Source organism: Oryzias melastigma, linkage group LG18, assembly GCF_002922805.2.
Source record: "Oryzias melastigma strain HK-1 linkage group LG18, ASM292280v2, whole genome shotgun sequence".
Classification (NCBI taxonomy): Eukaryota; Metazoa; Chordata; class Actinopteri; order Beloniformes; family Adrianichthyidae; genus Oryzias; species Oryzias melastigma.
In genome coordinates this window covers 19,941,363-19,964,323 of record NC_050529.1, presented here as the reverse complement: position 1 = coordinate 19,964,323, position 22,961 = coordinate 19,941,363, and the positions used below count along the sequence as shown (strand labels likewise).

Below are 22,961 nucleotides of genomic sequence, written 5' to 3'. Positions count from 1 at the left end.
CATACCTCCCTCGTCAGCCTGTTTGTCTGGTAAGGACGTTTGTGTGGGGGGGTTAATTCCGATGTTTGTTTACAGCAGACGTCACAGGCCTCTGCGACTCTCCATCGCAGACGTGTGCGCAGACGCAGAGCAGCTGGGGAGCCGTCTTCCCTCCATCCTCCCTTTCATTTCTTGGTTAATAATCCCACTAAAGCCTTCTTCACACACGCCTTGTTTGACATTAATTATGTTTCATCTGCATTTTGGGACAGAAACCTGATGAAAATTGAAACCCGAGCTCATCATTCATGCGTTTTTTTTAGAAAACCGTTCAACCGCTTATTTTATTTCATTTGAAGAAGGAGTTTTGAATTTAACTGTTTTGTGGATGATTCTTGTCCACAAAAGAGAACATCAGTTCAAAGCTCCATTACAAAGGTGGTAAAGTCCTGGTATGTTTAGAACAACCCTTTGTAGCAAAGAGGCATTTTGTGGTCGACACAACCCCAAACGTGTCAGCAGGTTGAGGGAGGAATGTGAAAATCACAGTTCTCCTCACTTCTGAATGTAGATGTTTCTGTGGCTTTTCCTCCATCAGCCTGACAGAGAACTCATCTGTGTGTTCTTTGTTTCCTTCGTGGACTCAGAAGCGTTTCTGAGACGTAAACGGGGATCATTCTCTTTCCGCTTTTGTGTATTTGTGCTTAGATTTCCCAAAGTTCCTGACAAGGTTTTCTGTAGATTTTATGACTCTAAGTGCTTCATTAAAGGAGTCCGGTCTACAAAGAAGAGCAGCGCTCCTCTCTTCCGGGTCAGGGTTTCACTGTCAGCCCACCTGTGAGTGGCTTGTTGATCCGGAGCACGTCTGGGGGTCCCTCCCGGACGCCGGGGATCCCCCCTCCTTCTGGCTGCCAACGGAGGACGAGTCTGAGCAGCTACTGTGAACTGAGGGGGAAGGAAAGAGTGGAGGTTCATGGGTAAACTCTGAATCAGATCAAAAAGCAGCATTTGATGAGGCTTTAAAACAAAGAGAAACAGAAAAAAAGGGAGGTGGGGGGGTCACACATCAGTGGATTTCTTTCAGCAAGTTCATTCATGCACTGAAGTCCTCTCAATGAGACACCTGGTGGACAATGTGTGCATTACAGCACCATCCGGAATATTCTTGGATATGAATTTTGGAGCTCAAAGATTTTTTTTTTCTTTTTTAATTGCATTGTGAAAGCAGTGCCCATTTTATCAGCAAAGCAAAAAAGAAAATAAAAAGCCTGCAAAGAGCAAGTTGAAGCAATGACCATGGAAATTAAGTTGTAAAAATGTGGCCAATTTGGACTTTTAGGGAGGATTTAATCTTGCAGGGAAGTCCTTCTACTTTCTCATTGGCTCATAAATAAAACTAAGTGGAGCCAGATCAGTTCACTAAGGAACCACTAGGGTGTTTACTACACAAGTCATCTACAAGCATGTCTGTTAAATCCAGAAATACGCTTCACAGATAGAGAAAAACAAACTTACAGTTTGGGTCTACAGACAAATATCCAGATGAGACTTCATGTTTGAACTTTATAATAGTTTTAATGATCAAAATTGGATTCCAATAGAGGTAAAGTCTCTTGGGTGATATGTAACCACTGAATGTTATTTTATTGGTTTGAAGTTCCTTGGTGGTAAACCAATCCATTTCCAGACCTGGTAGAACCAGGTTTCTGATTGACCAGCGGGAAGCTGGACCTCAAGGCCACAAGTCTAACATGATCTATCTTAGTGCTCTTGTTGTCCGTCTCCAAAACAGAGACGGCCACAAAGCTAAAGACTCAGATTAGTCTGACACCAATTAAAAAACCAACAAAAAAAAGAATTCACATGACCTCCTGTACAAAAAGGAGATCATGTGATCAAATAGATCCTCCACATTTTGGCTTGGTGAGCCCCATGTTAGCAGCTGACACACACACACCTGTATGCATTTGTTCATGCACCAACACACACTTTCACTGATACACCTGCATGCATGCACTATACACACACCTATATTCATGTCAAAACATTCTCATCCCCAAGTCATCACATATTGACGTTTGGTTAAGGACCCCTCTGCGTCACTTTTTGACGTTTTGGGTATCTCAACTCGTTGTTTGACGTGCTAGTGTCTAAAATCAAGGGACTGCAATGCTACACGGTACTGGACGCGGACTGGTGCTCGGGACACGTCCAGTACCAGTAACCAGACTCAGTACCAGGACTCTTACCCTAACCAGGTATCTGTTCACGCCTGGTACCATATCTGGTTCGGGTCCGGTACTCTGTCTCGTACCACGTCCGGTGCCAGGTTAGGGTAACAATACCAGGTTTGGGTACCAGTGCGCTCTGCGTTACTATACTGGACCTGTTCCAGTTAACGGCCCGGAGGTTGGGGAACCGTAATTTAATGGGAACAGCCAACACGTGAAAAAATGATGACTTGGGGACCCGCATAACGGCAAAAAGTGACGCGGAGGGGTCCTTAACCAAACGTCAGTATGTGACAAGTTGGGAGTGAGAATGTGTTGTTCATGCAAGTGTGAGCACACAGCTAAACACTGACACATGCACACACACTTACAGAAACTGTCTCTAAGGCATCTCAGCTTCATCTAATAAACAAATAACTAATGAAGCATTTAAGGTCAGTTTTGATTTTTTTGGCAAGACTAAAGAAAAGCAAATAAGTAAAAATAATTCAATCATATTTCTATTAACTTCTAAAATCTAAATAAATCCAGAGAAACTCCTTAAGCTACACAAAAATGTAAATGCTTTTCTTTAAAGATTAATGCATCAAAATCATCTAGATATTGTTATAAAAATAAAATAAGAGGTTGAGTAAAACATCCCTCAGGTATTTCTTTTTTGATCCAGATTTTAGACTTTCTGCGGCTCTCTAGAGATATTCTATGAAGACCAATAGAAATGGTAAATTCCGTATACTTATATAGCACTTTTCTAGCTTCCTTTAAAGCCTAAAGCGCTTTACAGACACAGTTCCATTCACACACACATATTCACACACTGCTGAACAAGGTTGAAGGTAGAAACCAAACCTGCAATCCTCCAATCAGGAGTCAGATTGAGCTCAGATCAAACATCAGCATCAGCAGTGCTGTAAGAGCCAGTGTTTGTAATGTTCAAACAATATCTTTTTTCTCAAATCCTTATTTGTTTTTTAAACTTCACAGTAAAGCTCCATTTTTAGAGCATAAGGTCATAAATTAGACATAATAATTCTTCATCTCAACATGAGATTCTCTTCATCCACACATCTGTTGTGATAAAAATGATGCTGGATTCATGATGCGTCCCTGATTAAGATGAAAAAAAAATGACATATGTTCAAGGTTTTTTTTCTTTTTACCTTAAAAATTATTCAGTCAATCAATGCAGATGCACGTCTGTTTATAGTTAAAGGACAAAGTGTGGGAGGAAAAAAATGTCTTCTTCAGCTTCACTGATCTTCTTCGCCTGATCTTTTCTCTTCAGCGCGCTTACCTCTGTCGCTGAGGCTGCAGGCGGAGTCCAGCTCTGACGCTGCGCTTCCTGTAGCGTCCAGCAGAAGTTTACTGGAGATTCCCATGCACAGAGACTCCTTCAGGCACAGCTCTGAGGAGAAACCGATAAATCAAACGCTTTGATCAGACTTGATCAAACACCAGCCCTCATTTCGACACACTCAGAGGTGTCTGTGTCTTCATGTTTTCAGACGGATTTTTCATTCCATTAACCTTGTAATGCACTACATGATTTATGTCATATTGTAATGGGGATAAGTCCAGCTCACAACCACCCCACATATGGAAGTCATTGAGTGAAATCTCACCTCCAACTGATAGTAATACTCTTCAGTACTTTGTTACAGTGATAGTAATAGATTACTCAGAGGCCCGGCTGTGGTGGTGAGGATGCCTTCTTCACCTGTGTTGTTGATGGCGTGCGTCCACAGCAGGTGGGCGATGTCGTGAGCCCAGCCCGCCCTGTCTTCCCTGTCCCGCGCCTGAAGCGTGATGCTGGCTTTGGACCGCGGCGCCTGTCGGACCCAAACTTCAAACTTCAGTCCATCGTCTCCCACGCTCTGAGTCAGACCCATCTCACCCGTCTGCAGGGAGGGAACAAAGGGGTCAGGTTAGTAAGCTAGCTAGGGGTCAGGGTTCATGCGGCTTACCCAAATATATCAGAGTTAATGTGTGTATCTTAACGGGTGGATCTCAATAGGTGTGTGTGTATAGATGTGTGTGCATATTTGCATATCTGTATGTAGGTCTGTGTTTGGATATATGTTGGTGTGTGTTTGGATATATGTGTGTGCATGTATGTGTGTTTGGATATACATGTGTGTGTTTGGATCTACGTGTGTGTGTGTTTGGATATATGTTTGGGTGTGTTTGGATATATGTGTGCATGTATGTGTATGTATGTCTGCTTGGATATTTGTGTGTGTGGGGGTGTACATGTATGTTTGTGCATGTGTGTATACCTTGATGCTGTGCTTGTAGCTGTAGGCGGAGCGTCCTGCAGTTGGACTCTTCTGTTTGGTGAAGATCAGAAAGTTCTGGTACAGGAAAACGTTCCTGACGCCCGCACGCTTCCTCCGGACCCCCCCACAGGCTGTAAGCTCGCCCTGCCGGACCAGCTCGCCCCGTTCTGCCACTGGGATCTGAAACCACAGACACACACATGCTTCAGGATCTCCATGCTGAAGGTTGATCCACATCTCGTGAGTGAGTCCTAAAGCCATGAAAAGACCAGAACAGGAACCGTGATTGAAGCAGAACTCTGAGCAGCCGTAGAGGTCTGCATAGGGCAGCTCATGAATAAGTGATCTGACTGCAGCCTTCGTTTTACAGGACTAAACCAAGCCTCTGCCCCCCTCCACTGCTGAAATGCTCAGCTTAGAGTTACAAAGACATTTCGTCTGCGAGGACTGAAAGGCCTTATTCATAATTCAATAAAGGAAAGGACAAAGCCGTATTATTATTTCAGTGCCTTCCATAGTGACACACTCCCACTTCACTCGGATGCTTTTTCTCCTGGATCTTGGCTCTAATTAGCCGGCTGAGTCATGCCTTTTGTAAAAATGGGACTTTATTGTTCATGTCAATTACAGGGTTGAGATGTAGCGATGCTGCTGCGGAACGGCACCCCCACACTCCGAAAAGTCAAAAATACACGGAGTGGCTTCAGGACAAGGATCGCACGGATCCACGGACACAACTTTATTTATAAAACCGTGGGGAAACGGAGGTCATCATGAAAGTGATGCTGAACACCCACAGATACGCCCACTCCTGCCCGCATCCACACACCGCTTCCTGCTTTGAAGTGGGTCAGTGCAAGTGTGTGTGCTCAGCCACTTTACCCACAGTGTGTGTATGTGTGTGTGAGGGGGAGTTTTTAGATTTGTCATGACTCACTTTTGTCTTTTTAAAGTTTATTTTTGGAGTTGTCCATTTCAATCTTTCTCTGTCCAAACTGAACATTTGTTTTAAAAGCTGTATACTGTTCACACCACCACAAATGTCTGGGAGTAGTCAGATAAAAGAGTAATCAAATAACTGAGATAATTGTTGGAGTATAAGTCACATTTTTTTTGGATAGTTTGGCCGGGAGTGCAACTTATACTCAGGAGCAACTTATATGGTATCCATCCAGCCATTCATCTTCTGCCGTTCATCCAGGACTGGGTCATGGGGGCAGTAGTCTAAGCAAAGATGTCCAGACTTCTCTCTCCCCAGCCCCTTCCACTCGCTCCACTGGGGGAACACTGAGACGTTCCAAAGCAAGCCAAGAGACATAATTAAATAAAAATAGGAGAGGGACATGGTTGAAAGCAAGATGGCACCCAAACTGATCATTAGCCGAGAGCGGAAAAATCACAGCTGTTGCCAGAAGATAAATATTTGTATCAATTCTAGAAGATTCCTAACCCTAACCATGACCCTTACCAGAAGCCTAACCGTAACCCTTACACTAACCCTAAGCCTTACCCTAACCTTCACTATAACCTGGTTCCTGTGTTTTTCACGCTCTTCCCTGGAAAAGTGAACTTGGATCGAGGACTTTCTGCGTTATCTTCGGGCCGTGTTGTTTTCTGCGGCCAGGTCCTCTTGACTATTAGAGAAAAGCGCCTAGTAACAAACACTTGTTAGACCTGGTGTCAGGAGTCAGACCTCTATCCCCCGTTTTGTGAAAGTCTATCTTTAAAAACAAAAGAACTGAACCAAAAGTCGTGAAACCGTGAAAAGACTCCCTGCTCTTTTAGTATTGGGGCCTTTTCACCACAGGCAGCATTTTTGTCCTCTCGTCTTATCCAGCTCCTCCATTAATCGTTCATTTTTCCTGGGCTTCTTGTGTTTCTTCTTTTGATATTGCATCAGTTGGCATTCCACCATCTCACACCAGAACCTTCCTCAGCTGTTTGCTCACGATCACAAGGTCCACTTGTCCATCTGACGGCTGTCCCACAGGATAGGCTGTTCTTTCTCCCAGGCTGTGTCATCTTCTCAGTCGTGGGTCTTCGTTCTCCTGGCTGTTAGGATCTCCATCCCTGCAGGGATGTTCTGCATCGTCGTCTCTGTTTCTTCAGCCTAGACTGTTGAAGTTATTAGCAGGATATTCCTAAATAAGCCACTTGAGGAGCTTCTCCTCCATGTTGTATCGGCTCTGCCTTCTTCGTGATATGTAGGTGGATCTTGTGTTGTAAGAATAAACTCCACATAGCTCAGCTTCACATGAAAGGCAGGAACTGTAACCACTGTTTCCTCCAGCCACTTCAAAAAAATCTGACTTTTGGTGTGAATGCATGAATGAGTCTCTTTGTCTCCTATGAATGGTTTTCATTATTGTATTTTTCCTAAAAAGCATTCTTTATGCCTAAACGTTTGTTATGGTCAACATGAAGGAGACAGCATCGGACATTGAACTAGATGATGATGCTTTCCTTCACTTTCAGTCAATTTTCATCAAAAGTGACAGACAAAAAAAGAATTTGTGTGATACAAAACGACCCCCTCGGCACACTGCCACTCCGTCTAAGAAAGGAAAGTGGGACGGGCGTTCTCACCGGACACCCAACGATGAGGTCACTAGCCCTGAGGTCCTCGCCGTGCCGCTGGGCATGTCTGAGGACGGAGAGGGCGGAGTCTGAAGCCGGGTTAAGGCCCCCCAGTTCATTCAATGCCTCACAGTACTGATCCAGCCGCTGGATGGGGGCCTGAAGACATTGGGGAAAGGAGAGGGGAGGGAGGGAGGAGGCCTGGGGGAGTTTGGACTGAGGAGAAAAAGCAAAGAAGTCAGTTCTTGGAGGTGCAGCGACTTAACAAAACAACTGAGCATAGACCCCTTCCTTCAATTACCCCTCAGTTGTCAACCTGGGTACCCCCCCCCAAATAAAAAAGTATAGTTTTTTTCCTTTTTAATAAACATTAGATCTGTTCCGTCTGAGGATCTGAGTGGGATGTTGCGGAAAATTAGAATTTCTAATATCAAGAATGCAAATTCACATTTTAGAGTTTATTCTTAAATTTCACTTTTTTGAAACTTTCTACTGAAGCAAAATCTGATTTTTAATCCTAATCTGGATAAATATCAGCAAATGAAATAATTTTTTGCCTTATTTTAATAATTTCCTACTGTTTTTTTTGTTTTCTGTCCATCACTGTAAAGCTAAAAAAAAACTAAAGATGAAGTGTCAAGAGCTGCAGTGATGAGAAGATGCTGCCCCCTAGTGGATGTTAATGAAACAACAGTATTTTTTCTCTACAGAATCAAAGCGCTCAGATATTCTCATCTCATCCTGCTGCTGCCGGTGTCTTAGTTTTAGTTAATTGTAGCTCCAGAGCTCCAATTACTCACGCTGTAATCTTCCTTTAATTTGTGGACTTTATTGAGCTACAATTAGCTTTACTGTCTACACTTCATTTATAATTACGGAATAATTGTCCTGCGTTCGTGGTGCATCAACAAAGCACGTGACCTCACAGGTTCACTGACACCGAGCTCAGATGTAAGAAAAGAAGCGACGTGTTTTGTTTCCATTTGCTGAAATGAACAGAGATGCTAAACGAGTTTTGATCAGACACAGAGGACCACCAGAAGCACAAAGGGTCTTACCTTGAAAAAGTCAGCGGCCTGCGAGACCAGAGGGGAGTCCGACTCTGGTTTGGACCTGATGTAGTGGGAATACTGGAGAAAGTGGTCTCGCTGTGAAGATACGATGAAAGGGAAAACTTTTTGATACCTTTTTATCTGCATTTAAATTCTTCAGCTAACTCAAGATTCAAGGTTAGTTAGAAGCTAAAGCTAGAAGCTTTTCAGGAGTTCAAGTGGAAGACCCAAATTATAAAGTATGTAATTTATGTGCCTTAAATTGAATGGGTTTATAGGCAGAAACGTCTGTAGTAAGTGGATAAAGAAACTCACAAATTTGCTGAAGCAGTCCTGCTGCAGGAGACTCTGCACCAGAGCGCCCTCCATGGCGGGGAGCAGACTCTGCGAGTGAAAGGTACTGAGACTGCTCCAGTTGGAGAACAGCGACTCCCCTTTCCCCCTCAGAGAGGTGGGGGTGTCTGAGAGCTCCAGCAGAGGCAGGTAAGTCTCCTCCACCCCCTTCAGGACAGCCACATACTGCCTCTCAGAGCTCAGCATCCTACACCACAGCAGGTACGGCTTACTGCAGAGGAGAGCGAGACGAGAAGATCAGGGACTCTACTCAAAAAACTAATACAGTCAAGAGAAGGAGAGCTGGAACTGCAAGGAAAGACAACCAAAATTTAGCATATTGAATAAAAAATATTCTGAGAATTGTTCTGAGAATAGTTTGAAAAAATTCAGACACAAAACTCTTCCAAAAAATGTTCACATAACATTTGTCGTATCAGACTGCCAACAGAGACATCAACCATCCATTCATCCATTTTTTAGTCCATCCATCCATTAATCCTTATGTCCGTCTATCCATTCATACATTCATTCATCTTCATATTCATCCATTTTTTTATCAATCCATCCATCCATCCATTTTACCATCTTTGTATCCATCCATCCATCCATTTTACCATCTTTGTATCCATCCATTCTAATATCCATCCATTTTCTACCTGTCCATCAGTCTGTCCGTCCATCCATCCATCCATCCATCCATTAATCCATATGTGAGTCTATCCATCTATTCACCTGTCCATCCATCCATCATTATGTCGGTCTATACATTCATACATTTATCCATCTTCATATCCAACCATCTTTGTATGAATCCATCCTAATATCATCCTAATATCTATCCACCAGTCTGTCCATCCATCCATCCATTCATTAATCCTTATGTCCATCCATCCATCCGTCCATCCATCCATCCATTCATTAATCCTTATGTCCATCCATCCATCCGTCCATCCATCCATCCATCCATCCATCCATCCATCCATCCATCTGCCATGTGCCATCCATTCATTTTTAATCTATTATCCTTTCATTTTTGAATCCATCATCCATTCATCTATCTATCCATCTTTGTGTTCTACCATCCATCAATCCAGAGACCTAGTCACACTCATTCTCCTTCTACTTTCTCAAGTTCAAACCGACCACCTCTTTGTTTTTCCAACATAAATACTCAGTCCAGAAATCTTTAGGGCCCCAGCTCACTTCCCTCAATCCCCTCACCACCACCCCTAAAGCTCCCTCAGGGTATGACAGGGTTCAAGGCTTTACTGCAAAGAAGAAAAACAAAAAGTTGACCTCACCTCTGAGCAGAACTCCCTTTATCTGCCCCTGCGTCTCTGTCTGCCCTCCCCAGCAGGACGTGCTGCCTGGGTGACCCTGTGTGGTCCACCACCTCCTTGCTGCTGACCTCCACCCCTCGGATAAGAACTCCTCCTCCTCCTCTCCCACTGCCCCAGTCAGGGACAGCTGCCGCCATGCTGGTGGTTATGACCGGGTCAGCCAGGGCTCGTCTCCCCAGCCAAGACATGGGGGAGCTGCGAGACGCCCCACCTGCTGGGGACTCCACAGATTTGGGGGTAGCTGCGCCTTTACGAGGAGCCAGAAGAGCCTGGAGGTCAAAGCTCGGGTGGCGCTTTCTGGGTGGCTTTGGAGGGAGGGGGGCCTCTGGAGGCTAAAATATTAGAAAAAAATGAGAATAAGTTATATTTCAGACGAGATGTGTCGCATGTTTAAGCTTCAGTTTCTGCCAGGAAACTGGGGAATCTAAAGATATGTTTACCCTGCCCTCTGCAATGAGTTCAAGTGATCACATCCAATGAAAAGTGTATGTAAACGCACACATATATGTGTGTTTTGGGCTTCCATGTTCAATCAGTGCATTGTTAAATCAGGTCAAATCTTGACCAATCAGAGACTTGGATTTGATAGTGACGTATGGACGGCATCTAATTTAATTCATTACAATTATATTCCTTTAAAAATTGATCCTGGTAGAGAAATTGTTAATTGAGGTTTGTGCCTAGTCAGAATTATACAACACCAAATCTATCACTAATAGTGGCTCTGCTCTGGCGCCAACCTTCCACCAGAGGCAAGGAGGGGTTCAGTGTCTTGCCCAAGGACACTTCGTCACATAGGCGTGCAAGGCAGGAATCAAACCCACAATTTTCCGATCAGGGGTCAACCGCCCTACCGCTGCTCCACAGTCGCCCCCATTTAGAATGACTTCTAACATAACAGGATAAAACAACTAAGAGTAAAACAGACAGACAACAAATCACATTGACAAAAACCCACATTTAAACCCCAATCCGCCCAGACAGGAAAAGGGAATGATATCCCACAATTCCTTGCACTGCCAAATCTGACAGCAGGCCCAATGTGTCTGTGACCATCACTACAAAATAACTCCAAATCCCATCATACAGCGCATCAGCTGCCTTACCACATGCCAGTGTTGCCAGAATAGGTGATTTTCTATGTAATACATAATCTTGACAGGATATTTTTTACAGAGAACAAAATCTTTTGGGATATTCATAAGCTTAATTATTTATATAAAATTACATACAAGTAAAGACATGTGAGGGTTTTGTCTGTTAACATGTATTTTATTTCTAACTTGTATAATTTTGACTGAACCAATTCTTATAGAGTAAAATATTGAAAGTTATTTAAGGTTTAAGTTGAATTATTCGGGAATAATATTCCTCTCTGTTTTTATTCATATTTTTATTTTTATGTCTTTAAAGTTGAAAAGTTTTAACAGATTAGTGTGTTCAATAAATGTTGTCCGGCCCCTGACCTAAGGTGTGTTTTGGATTTTGGCCATCTGTGCGATAGAGTTTGACACCCCTGACGTGGAGCATCTATGAAGGTTCTAAGTTAGGCCGAGGACTGGAACCAGTTTCAAATCTGTGCATGTGATCTTCTACTCCAGAAAGTCTTATAAAATTGTTTTAAATTAGCAAAACAAATGGAAATCTTAATGCTATGTTGACACTGGGCATGTGACATCCGTTCAAGAAAAGCAGGTTTTTAAACAAATTCAGTTCTCAAATGGTTGGCACTTGTGTGAATTAAAGAGAGCAACATCCATACGTCACTAACATATCTGAGCTCCGGATAGGTCAAAATTCAACCGGTTTAACTTTTAATAAATGCTCAATGGTCGCAGCTGTCTTTAGAAATGGGCGCGGCTACGTGTGAAAACAAAAATTTTGAAAGTGGAAGCCCAACACAGGCATACACACATAGACATCCTCCACCGGATACATCAATCTTTAAAGTGTAACCAAACAGGGGACTTGGATTCTGACTCCACCCACAGCCGAAATTTGAAAATCCAGTCAGAGGGGTGGGGCTTGGACTTAAACAATTTTATTTTAAATGTAGTAGCTTAAAGACTTCGATAACCTTGACTTGACCCGGCTGGTTCTGTCTCATGGACCGCCTCAAACTCACACTCTTTTTTGCAGGATTGAGAAGGTTCTGTAGGAACTTCCCGCCCCCGGCCCCGCCTCCGTTCCCTCCTCCGGCAGTGTCTTTCTTGCTCCCTTTCTCGTCTCCTATCTTCAGAGTGGAGCAGGTCTGCGGTCTGAACAGAGACGCCAGGGAGCCCCACGACTGCAATCCCCCGTCGCCTCCTCCGGCCCCCAGCCCCCATTCGCTCTCGGAGTCGGGGCCCAACAGGTCCCATTGGCTGGGGAGGGAGGGGGTTTTGGGCTTCCCCTGGCCCTGCGTCCTCTCAGACTGAAGGAACCGGGGTTTGACCTGAGCAACAGTCCGCTGGTAACGCTCCACCGTCTGAGTCCAGAGGTCCATGAGGGGCCCGCCCCCCAGCTCCATGGCCAAAGAGCGAGCATCCTGAAAACGTGAGGGGGGGATGGGAGGGAGGGAGGAGAGAGGGCAGGAGGTGGAGGCGGAGGAGACTGCATCACACCACTGGGTGGCCTGCAAAGGAGAGGAGAGGTCAGTATAGTAGAGAAGAGGAGGGGCTTACTTCAGGAGTCCCGCCTCACCTCGGTCAGGGTGGACAGCAGCCTCTGCGTGTGGTCCAGAGTGGTCCAGCAGTCGGACAAACAGTGCGACATGTCTCTCAGCTTCTCCCTGACAGGAGGAAGTCGGATCTGCACTTGGCTGAGCCCGGCCCAGTTCAGATGGTTCCAGCCCTCCAAGTCACTGAGAACGGCCAGAGTCTCACTGTGCAGCTCCTGAAAGGGCGAGAAGGTCCAAAGTGAAGCTATGTACTGCTTTCTGGTGGATCACTGTCTGTTCAAGCTGAAACCAGATGAGCAATTTCTATTACAGCAACTCTTTATTACATTCGAATGGAGCTGTGAAAGAAAAAAAGTAGAACAAGATTCACCGGATTTGCACAGCTTTGACATTTCAAGCCTTTTCCAACTGTGAGTAAATGTACAAGCATCAAATAGTGACAGTCCAGTCTGAACACAGTATGCTAAAAACGTGTTCCACATTCAGCTCACTCTTGAACATGCATCACCTGCTCGGTGTGTACGTAGCAAAACACTAATAGTTTGAAATTAATCCGAACAGAAAGAACTGCCTTCCTTTCGGCCTCTGCAGCCAAAAAGGGAGAAACTTTCAACCAAACAGTGCAGCACATTTTTGAAGAGCTCGAAGTAAAAACAGCTGCTCCACTTCCTGAGGCCTCCGTGTTTATCTTTGCATCCGGAACAATTTTCCCGACAATTGAAGCTTAAATTTGCCTGATCAACGTTCAAAAACACAAACTTTTGCTCCCAGCGAGCACTTCACTTCAACACCACCTCATGACAAAATAAACCATTTTAGAACTTTTTTATGGCTTTGTCCTGATTTTTTTTTCTTTGTTTCAGCAGCAGTGAAGTCACTGACAGATAGAGAGAATTCACAGGAAGTGAGAACGAAAGTGTTTCTGTGATCACAGATGGAAGGCTTCTGCCTGACAGGTTGAACTCACATTGACGGATTCTCTGAAGGTCCTGAACTTCTGCTGTTTGAGCGACAGTCTGCTGAGGGACAGAGGGGGATCTCTGTAGTCCTCCAGCTGCAACTGCACTTCTTCAATCTCCTTATCGCACTGTGGGTTGGAGGCCAGGCCACACATAAACAGAAGACAGAGAGAAAGAGATAAGGAGAAACTGACTTCAACAACACTAGAAATTACCAAGGAGATGAAAAGAACGTGCCGTAAATTTACAGAGGAACATCTTAAAATGAAAATAATAGAGATTTTGGGAATTTTTACTCAAAGAAATGACAATAAACGAAAGCAAAAGGAACTAAACACCCTTCAAAGATCTTTAAAAATGCAGACCTTTTCCAGTTTGTCCACCAGTCTTGCCAGTTGTCCCAGTGCTTCCAGATTGCCTCCTCTCTGGTTGGACACCTGAACCAGCTGATGCAGAGCGTGGTCCACGCTGTCGTACAGCTGGGAGGCGGCGGCCAGAGCGGCCCTATGGGAAAACCAGAGGCAGATGAAGAAGTTCATCTTGTCAGCAGATATTTCTGCTCTGTTCCCTGTGAATAAAGAGTTGTTTGAATAAGAACATTTTATTAGAAATAGATTCATTGTTTCAGACCTCTTTAACTCAACAATTTCCTTTGCTGGTGACTCACAAACAAAAACTTATTTTAAATTTATGCTTGAAAGTATAGTTTTATTGGGTAGATGTTCTTTGGTTTTGTTCTAGCAGGACGTCATGAAGCAGGAAGTGAAGCAAAAATGTCCGTCCTGGTAGAGGATCCCTCCTTCATGTAGACATCCCATAACATTTTAACAGCATTTCTTTACCATTTAAATGCTTCTCAAAATGTCTTGAAAATGATTCTGTCCAAAAGAGGACCAGTGTTGTTTGACGGTTGTTTTTCCCTGAGTAAGGATTTAAAAATAAAAGTTAAAAACAACCGCTGTAGAGGCTCCCCATGTTATTGTTCGCCCAGGGCCCCCAAACTGATAAGTCCGCCCCTGATAATACTAATAGTTTGATTCGGTGGTTTAGGTGTAATGTTTAATGTAGAGATTTTAGTACAAAAATCAAACTAAAGTGTCTGAAAATCTGAAAGTCTCTGAACAGTTCAGATCAGAGCTGGTTTTAAAAAAAACTTATAAAATAAATGGAGATGATTTTGCATGATTATGTAAAATGATTTCTGTGAAAGAAAAAATGAAAACTGACTCAAAAACACAGGGGAGACGTGCAAACAGCCAAGATTATGCTTAAGCGCTAAATCCTGACCACAACAGCGACTCTAACAAATGCTCCACCAGCTGGAGCGCTGTGATGGCTGAGCAGTAAAGCCGCCGTGTGCGTCTGAGCGTGTGCAGGAGGCAGCGTCTGCCAGCTGCAGACCTCAGGCGGGCATTTCTGGAGAGGGAAGAGAGAAGCTGTGGGGCTTTCCCCGCTTCCTGCATGACTCTGCAGTTTCCACGTGTCTGCTCTGTGATTGGTTCATTTAAACACTGAGTCAGCATTTTCATTGTTTTTTTCCACCGAGAGGAATTGTAGTAGGTGGAGACTGTTTTGATCTCCCTCCACAAGAATGTGAATCATCCATGTTTTATGACTGAAGCTAACTTTAGTAATCAGATTACTTCTTGTTATTTGTTAATTGTCTTCACATTTTGAACAGTAATACACCACAAGGAGGGATAGAGGTTACATTTATTTGCCAAAAAATGATGAAACTTTTTTTAAGGAGCCATACCATGATTTTTTAAAGCCTTTCAGAGTGAACTATATCAATATATATGATCATATATTACCTTTGGAACACTGAAAAACAAATTGCTTATGAAAAATTAGTTATTTTTCGTTCGTTTTTTCCTACCCGGACATAAAACGACTTGATTCCTGAAGCTCCGCCTGCCGCTGTGTGTGGCTGCCGCCCATTTCATGACATCATCTTAAAGTCTTTCTTTCTTTGTTTCTCCCACAAAAATAAACAGTATCCAACTTTCTTCAAAGATGGACACACAACCATATATCTGCCTTTAGTCGCCTTGGCCATTGCTACACTGGTTCACAACATAAATACACTTATAGGCTGGACTGTGCCCGACAGGGGGGAGGAGTCTAAAAGGAGCGACGCGTCAAGTACAAAAACCTGCTTGAATTTGTTGAAGACAGGAAAGAATTGGAAGATTTACGGTATTCTGCATCAAAAATTAGTTTTTTGCTGATCACTGCTAGCTCAATGGAGAAATTGAGTGTTGGTGTTAGACTGGGGACGGTGCTGGTAGAGCAGACTCTCCCTGGAGGGGATGGTTTGGATTGATCTTACATCAGCACGTTTCCAACCGCTCGTTTTTGTGGGTATGGGAGGGGCTGCTGCGGACAGCGCAGGTTTTTCGAGGATTACTCTTAAATGCATAAACGGATCAAAATGCGGATTTGGGGTTCTTCATAGAGAGGAATGAACAATATAATGCACTTAAAACCTCAAAATGTAGAATTTTCATGGTAGGGCCCCTTTAAGTTCTGTTTTTGTCAATTCCTGTTTTAGTTTGCTTTTGAAATGAATTTTTCAGTCAAGCTGCTCAGCATCTCCTGCTGATGGATCCTCGTCACTTCTTGAGCATTTCTGAGTGTTTTTTCTGTCTTCTGGGATCCCAGCAGGAATTAGAAACCAGCTGAACGTTTGTCTGACAATATGTGCAAACATTTGGGGTTGACTCATTTCACAAATACCAGAAATGCACGTACATTTTAAAAGCTACGACGTGATTTACAACAGAAAAGTGGGATGACCAGGATTTATCCAGACACAAACTACTGAATCTTTTAACACCTGAGGTGTTGCCAGTGACGCTTAAACACATTTTTTTTTACATACTGTATCTTTTTCCCGTTAACACGATCAAGATAATTCCAGCTGATTTTGAAGGATTAAAGCGGCATTGAACATAAACACTGGAGCTCTGATGTTAATTGGTTAAAGACCCATTTTGATCTATTTTCAATGCCTTTCCAGTGTTCTGTTCATTATAATTTTGCCATTTTAAGCCAAAATAAAACAAACCTGAATAATTTTCTACAACATAGTTTCTGCAGAGAGGCAGGAGTTCTTTAGAAATTCACCTCTGACTTGTGGGTGGGATTATTAGCATGGAGCAACCCCACGCCCACTTCCAGTCACCCATCCATTAATGGGCTATCCTGCTAGCTTACAACCCTTAACCTTTTGTTATCCATGTGACAAAAAAGGTGAGATATAGAGTACAGTTTTGATCCAGCACAAACGAGGAAAAAGACATTCATGGATCTATTTGTCTGAAAGTTGATGCATCGGAATGGAGCAGATCAGGAAGTAATTTTTTACCTCACAGATACTCTCTTTTTCCAACTGCATTTATGTCACAGTTCAGACATCAGCTCCCACCTCCAACCACCAGAGGGAGCTCTCACCAGAATTCTGACTCCTCCTGCTCATCACAGCAATTCCCATCAGCCACTGCCATGGAATCCTTTCTGCTCAGCTGTTTATAATTATATTCATGGGTTGTGTCCAAATCCCTACCCCACCCCCACCCCCCATCACTATATAGTGCGTTCGCCATTTTCTAGTGCTGTCCAAATCTACTAATTCCAAGTCCAGTGCACTCAAAATTTCCCAAAAGTCTTTGCGAAAAATTAACGTACATCGATGGTCTCTAGATTAGCAAATATAGACCACAATGCATTGCGGTCAAACAATTTTGAACAAAAAAAAAAAACGTGTTTTAATGCAATATTTGAGTAAACCATCTACATTTTCACCATCAGAACACAGTGGAGTCATAAATAAATGTCATGAAATGTTCGTGTTTATTCGTTTTTTTACTTCGTAAAATCGGTGACGTCATATCCGGTGTCTAGAAAAACGTTCATGTCTTGCCCTTGCTCATTAAACCAAACATCTCAACCTCTTCATCACAATTTAAACGTCTCCTGATTAACACCAATAAAAAAAACATATTTAGAAATACAATTTAAGCTTTATTTTCTTTATGTCCTCTACCATCAGAAAAATACAAGAACATATTAAAAACAGCAAAAACGTGGCATCTGCTGCCATATTATATATATTTTTTTCTGTTTTCTTATAATTAAGAGAGGAGAAAAAAACTTACCAGCAAAACTTTGCTTATTTTTTATAGATTAAAGTTTAAAGTTTCACCAATATTTTAAACTTTGAAACAGATCTGGAGGATGCTTGTAGACATTAAAATGAGTTTAGAAACGTTTCCCTGGTTCAATCCACAATTTTGATTAGATTACCTTCTTCACGTCCATATGCTTGTTTGTTTCTGTCGATTTATTTTTCTTGTCATCCCGTCTGTGTTTATATGTGTTGCTCCTGTAGTGAGTGTGTAAACAGGACATGTCTACATAAAGGTTTTTGAAAAACAAACAGATGGGGCTCCTCTGATGAAGCTGTGTTTGTGTGAGGAGCAGCAGGAGGCAGATGGAGGAGGAAATCATGGAAGCCAGACTCCTCCATGCACCTTCGTGGGATTTTTGGGGATCATGAGATGTTTTACTGCAATCATGTGCGGTTTGAGGTTTTTTAGTGCATACGATGAATGTGACTGATGCATACCGACAACTGTCTCAGCGTTTGCACAAACATGGCAGTTCTGGTACCTGCAGTCAGGCGACTTTTGTCCTAATCCAGATGAACAGTTTGTTAACCCTGCCAGCCAGGCCCCGCCCCTCTGCTGGAGCTCAGTAAGGCGTTGGTCGGCAAGCACGTTGGCCATGAGCCTCCTGTGTTTGTCAATGCTCTGCGGAACAGCCTGAGAACACAGGAGAGTGAGTTCTCACATGTTCCGTAGTGGAAGCAGAAAAGAGGGCGTGGCCTCAGATGACCTTGATGTCCTCTGGCATTGGCTCAGTCTCCAGTTCCTGCTGTGATTCTCCGAGCAGACAGAGGGCGCTCTCACAGCGCTCTGTCAGGCTTTCCAGTCTCTGAAAAAAACACACAAAACAGAGCTGTTAGACAGAAAATCACAATAAAATAATGAAAACAAGTATAAACTTATTAGCATGATCCAAACTTTCCTTAAAAACCCAATGGTTCATGTTTTCAGCCTGTAGTTCATCATCCTTCCCCTAGGGGCAGTAGAAGGGCTTTTCCTACTCTTTTCAAAATGGCTGCCTCCATGGAATCTCAGAAACACTTTTGGCGGGAAAAAGTTGTGCTAATTTTCAGAACTTAACAGTGAGATTAGCTCATATAAGGTTTTCATTTTTTTAGTTAAATGACTTCTTCCTGTATTGAAATAATGCAACATTTATTGATAATTTTTTTTTCCTGAACAGTTGTGTCAAAATGTTGGCACCTTAAACTAACATTGTTGTGAAATTACCCAACGTATTAAAATAATGCTATGTATATCTCATAAAAACATTAAATATCTATTTATTTATTTTAGAGTACATCAAAAGATTAAAAAAAACATATTTACATAAAACACACACACACACATATAAATATTAATATTTGACCATATACATAAAAATACTTGATAAAAATCTGACACATGCATGGAGATACATTAGTATCTATTAATAAGAGTTATATATATAATGGGGTTGAATTTGACAGCATTTATCATAAGATTTGTTTAGATCTAAAGCTCTGAAAATGTGTTCTTTGCACTGCAAAAAAGTATCTAACTAAGATATAAAAACTCAAAATTAGCCCCCCCTAATAGAGAATAATATGTAAGATTATAAATCTTGTTTTCTGATTATATACATTTTATTTCATACTTAGTTTTTAATCTTAAAAATGTTGTTTTTGTATGTATATTAAGATAAAAACACTTAAAATAATTTTTAAATCAGACAGCATATTTGACATTCAAATTTAGCTGTAAAGCTAAATTTAGATATTCAGGCTCACTTCACTTTCAACTTTTGCACAAACATTTATAGAGCTTTAGTGTAACATCAGATGAATCAATAAATTATGACAACAGAGAACATAATATAACAAAAATACAATCAGTCCACCAATAATAATAAAAATAATTAGAGTGGCTTATGGTTTTTATGGTTTAGAGCAGCAAAGCTGACAGATGAATGTTGTTTAAAGCAATATTAGTGTTTCTAAGGAGCTAAAGAACAAAAGTCGTCATAGAGATGAGTTAAGTCACCAGTCTGAAGGCCAGCCAGTCTGAGTGTGAGTGGCTGAAGTCTCCATCCAGTTCTTTGAGCAGCTGCTGCTTGTCCACGTACTGCTGCAGCACCGCCGTCCCCTTCACCGCGTGGACCTGCCAAAGAACCAGAGAACTCTGAGAACTCAACATTGGCAAGAGCTTTCAACAAACACTGATTTCAAAAACAGAATCAGACAAAATGACAAGAAAGGGTGAAAAATAAAGTGGACTTCAAATAGAATTTAAATGCAGAGGTGCTGAAGAGCGGTCATTAATCAATGAATCATTCTGTGGATGTCTGCGAAAGCATCTATCCATCTTCTGAAGTCGCATAATTCCCATCAGGGGTCAAAGGGTCTTTGGAGCTTACATGGCTACTGACACAGACCGATGTACAGTCAATGTTGATGTTATCCAGAAAAAAACAACATTTTTCTTCTTCAGACAGTCATGTGATCAAACCACATGATGGTATCAGAACATTCCCTGTTTTTGGCTAAATTTAGGATTTTGGGGAGGTCTGTGTTCCTCACTGGCTCTGTTAGCAGAGGTGTTCTTGCAGGTCTTTCTGCTGCCTTTGCTTCCCATCGACCCGGCCTCATTCGGGAACCACTCCACTGGTTTACTGTTGCTGTCTGCCAGATCCTCTCATGGCTTCTGATGTCATGTTGGCTTGTGGTTTTCAGGGTTTCTAGGTGTGTTCACTTGTTTCAGTTGTCTGACTCGCTGCTCTCCACCTGACTGAACCTTGCTGCTTTCTATCATAGCATACAAGCCAAGCTCAACCAGAGTGCAGACGAAACTAATTACACCTAATGTGACATTTCTTTGATTTTAATATTTTGTCTGCACAACTGTTGTCAAAGATTTTTTGTGTCTGTACAATTTCGAGCTCAGTGTGTGATGTGACTGTGTGATTCCATGTCAGTCACACCAGGGGGAGGTTGCCAAATATCCACAGCTCTCTGGATTTGTGTTAATTTGTGTATTTAAGTCTCAAGTTTTCCATTCTTCAATATCAAGTCATCTGCTTGGTCACTTTTTTGTTTCCTATGTTTAAGTTGATTTATTAGATGTTTAAGCGGATGGAACCAAGTCCAGTCTCCTTCATTTTAGGTCTTGAACCTTCCGTTCCAGACAAAGTGTTCCGCCTTGCCATTCTGTGGCTGCAACAAGCCCAAATCACTGCCCTTCCTCCGCCGTGCTTGATAGTTGTGTGTTTTATGACTTAGGCCATGGGTGTCCAAATCCAGGTCAGGATGGCTGTTGTCCAACATGTTTTCCAGCTCCTTGTTGGCTAAACACACCTGATCCATGTAATCGGTCGCAGATAAAACAGGATTTCTGGAAAACCAGCAGGATGCCAGCCCTCGAGGCCTGGATTTAGACACCCCTGACTTATGGCTTTAAGGTTAAAAGTTTCAGTTTTGGTCTCATGTGTTGATCTAATATTGTCTTTTCAGATTTAGTTCAGTAAAAAAAATCAAACATGTTTTAATGATGTCATCAGAATATCAGCTTTTACCCATAAGAACCCATCGAAGAGGATCAGAAATGTTTCTGATGCCATCGAATCCCAAATAATGTCCTGTTTTGGAAAAATGGGTCTGGGTTCTTATGGGTTACAGTCATTGTTCTAAACAGCTTGTTAAGTCATAAAACATTAGCATGTTTCGCCCATGAAAGTTCACCTCCGTTTCATGTAGCGTGTAGGAAAGAGGCTCCTGTTGCTCTTCCACCAAAACCAGAACCGACCCGAGACCACCGGGAACCAGCACCTGGAACGCAGACGCACATGTGTGAGCAGCTCACATCTGCAGACTGCAGCACACGTGCACGCTCACCTGGAAGCGTTTCAGTGCAGAAAGGCAGAGGTCGGAGGGCGGAGAGCGTCTGCTGTCCAGGAGCACCGTCAGACCTTTTTCTCTGGCTGCAGGTCTGAGGACAACAGTGATGGATAGATGATGACTATTGTTACTACAGTTTTACTGTACAACTAAACTTATTAAAAACATTCTGAAAAATCAGTATTAAAGAAAATATTTTAGCTGTAAAGATAAAGCTGACTGTAGTAGCTGCACTACAACACTACAAAAACAGACCTGCTAGAAATAAATAAAAAAATATGCCCTTATTGGAAGATTTTCTTTAAATAAGCAAAAAAATGTGCCATATTTTCTTCAACTAAAATTATTTTTCCATTGAAAAACTTTCTTGATCTTGATTATTTTTCTTGAAATATAGTTTTTCTTGAAAAGAAAATATCTTTTTTACTGTCTTTAAAATCAATTCTGCAGTGTATGAGTTTATTCTCACATCAGGAAAGAAACATTTGAATATTCCAGCTGAATGGATGAATCTGATCACACTGAAACATTTAAATCCACTTTTTAGCAAAAAAAAAGAAAAAAAAGATTTCTGATTATTTTGAGTTCTGTATCTTTGTTTTTTAATCTAAAATAGTTTTGTATTGCTTTCAATTATTTATTCATTTATTTTTTTACAATTATTTAAAGCTTTTTTTCAATATTAGCTCGTTTTATTGTGAATGCAATGATCTGTTTACCACAGAAATATGTAAAATAAGTTTTATATTTAGTAAAAAAAATCTATATACATCAATGATTTTTTAAACCCCTTTTTCATGTTTGCTTTCCAGCTAGTTTGATATTAAGGCTGCTATTTTAGTTCATTAACATTTTCAAGATAAATGCATGAATTATTGTCTAAATTGTCACTTTTTGAATGAACATCCCATTTTATACAAGAAAAACTGAAAACATTAAATATTATTTTATACTTTAAAATGTCACTTTTTACTGGACAGTTTTTTTTCAAATTATTTTTTATGTGTTTCATATGCAAATAATATAAATCACAGATGATAAAGATTTTTTTTTTCAAACATATCAGAAAAGCTTGTAATCTTTACGTTTAGTGCATGGAAAAAGATGGACCTGATCGTACCGGGTGATTCTGTGGAAGCAGGCCAGAATCTGGGCCGCCTCCTCCGCACAGAACCCATCCTTCAAAGACCCGGTCTCAGTGAAGACCAGCGCCCGCCCCAGCCTGTCCACCGTACCTGAGTGGAGGAGGTGTTTGGAGTGAAGGAAGTGCTTGAGAGCAGATTAAATGTGCAGCCTCACTCAGGAGGGGTTAAGGTTTGCTTGCCTGTCAGCTGTAGCGCCCCCGACTGCAGCAGCTCTGCGTCCAGCTGCCGGAGCAGCACCGGCTCTTCGGAGCTGATTCTGTTCTGTAGGTCCGGGTGGGGTTCTGTGGAGCAGGGCTCCCCACAGAGGGGGTTGGGGTAAGGCGTACCAGACTGGACATGATTCTGAGATTCAGTTGTCTCTGTTTA

General features: G+C 42.1%; 1 protein-coding gene across 1 annotated transcript in view; it reads right to left on the bottom strand.

Moving 5' to 3' along the window:
• The window catches only part of arhgef40 (Rho guanine nucleotide exchange factor (GEF) 40), a gene marked incomplete at its 5' end in the record, with an annotated part of 32,296 nt that extends 9,342 nt beyond the window's left edge, over nt 1–22,954 (bottom strand). The window contains 19 exon segments of the mRNA XM_024287347.2: nt 815–924; nt 3,505–3,615; nt 3,928–4,108; nt 4,487–4,666; nt 7,073–7,279; nt 8,122–8,211; nt 8,431–8,680; nt 9,753–10,123; nt 11,917–12,405; nt 12,474–12,665; nt 13,418–13,537; nt 13,775–13,913; nt 18,084–18,235; nt 18,309–18,407; nt 19,601–19,717; nt 21,295–21,381; nt 21,448–21,541; nt 22,571–22,685; nt 22,775–22,954. Coding sequence (XP_024143115.2) covers nt 815–924; nt 3,505–3,615; nt 3,928–4,108; nt 4,487–4,666; nt 7,073–7,279; nt 8,122–8,211; nt 8,431–8,680; nt 9,753–10,123; nt 11,917–12,405; nt 12,474–12,665; nt 13,418–13,537; nt 13,775–13,913; nt 18,084–18,235; nt 18,309–18,407; nt 19,601–19,717; nt 21,295–21,381; nt 21,448–21,541; nt 22,571–22,685; nt 22,775–22,954 — 3,284 coding nt within the window.
• Between the last annotated feature and the right edge of the window lie 7 nt (nt 22,955–22,961).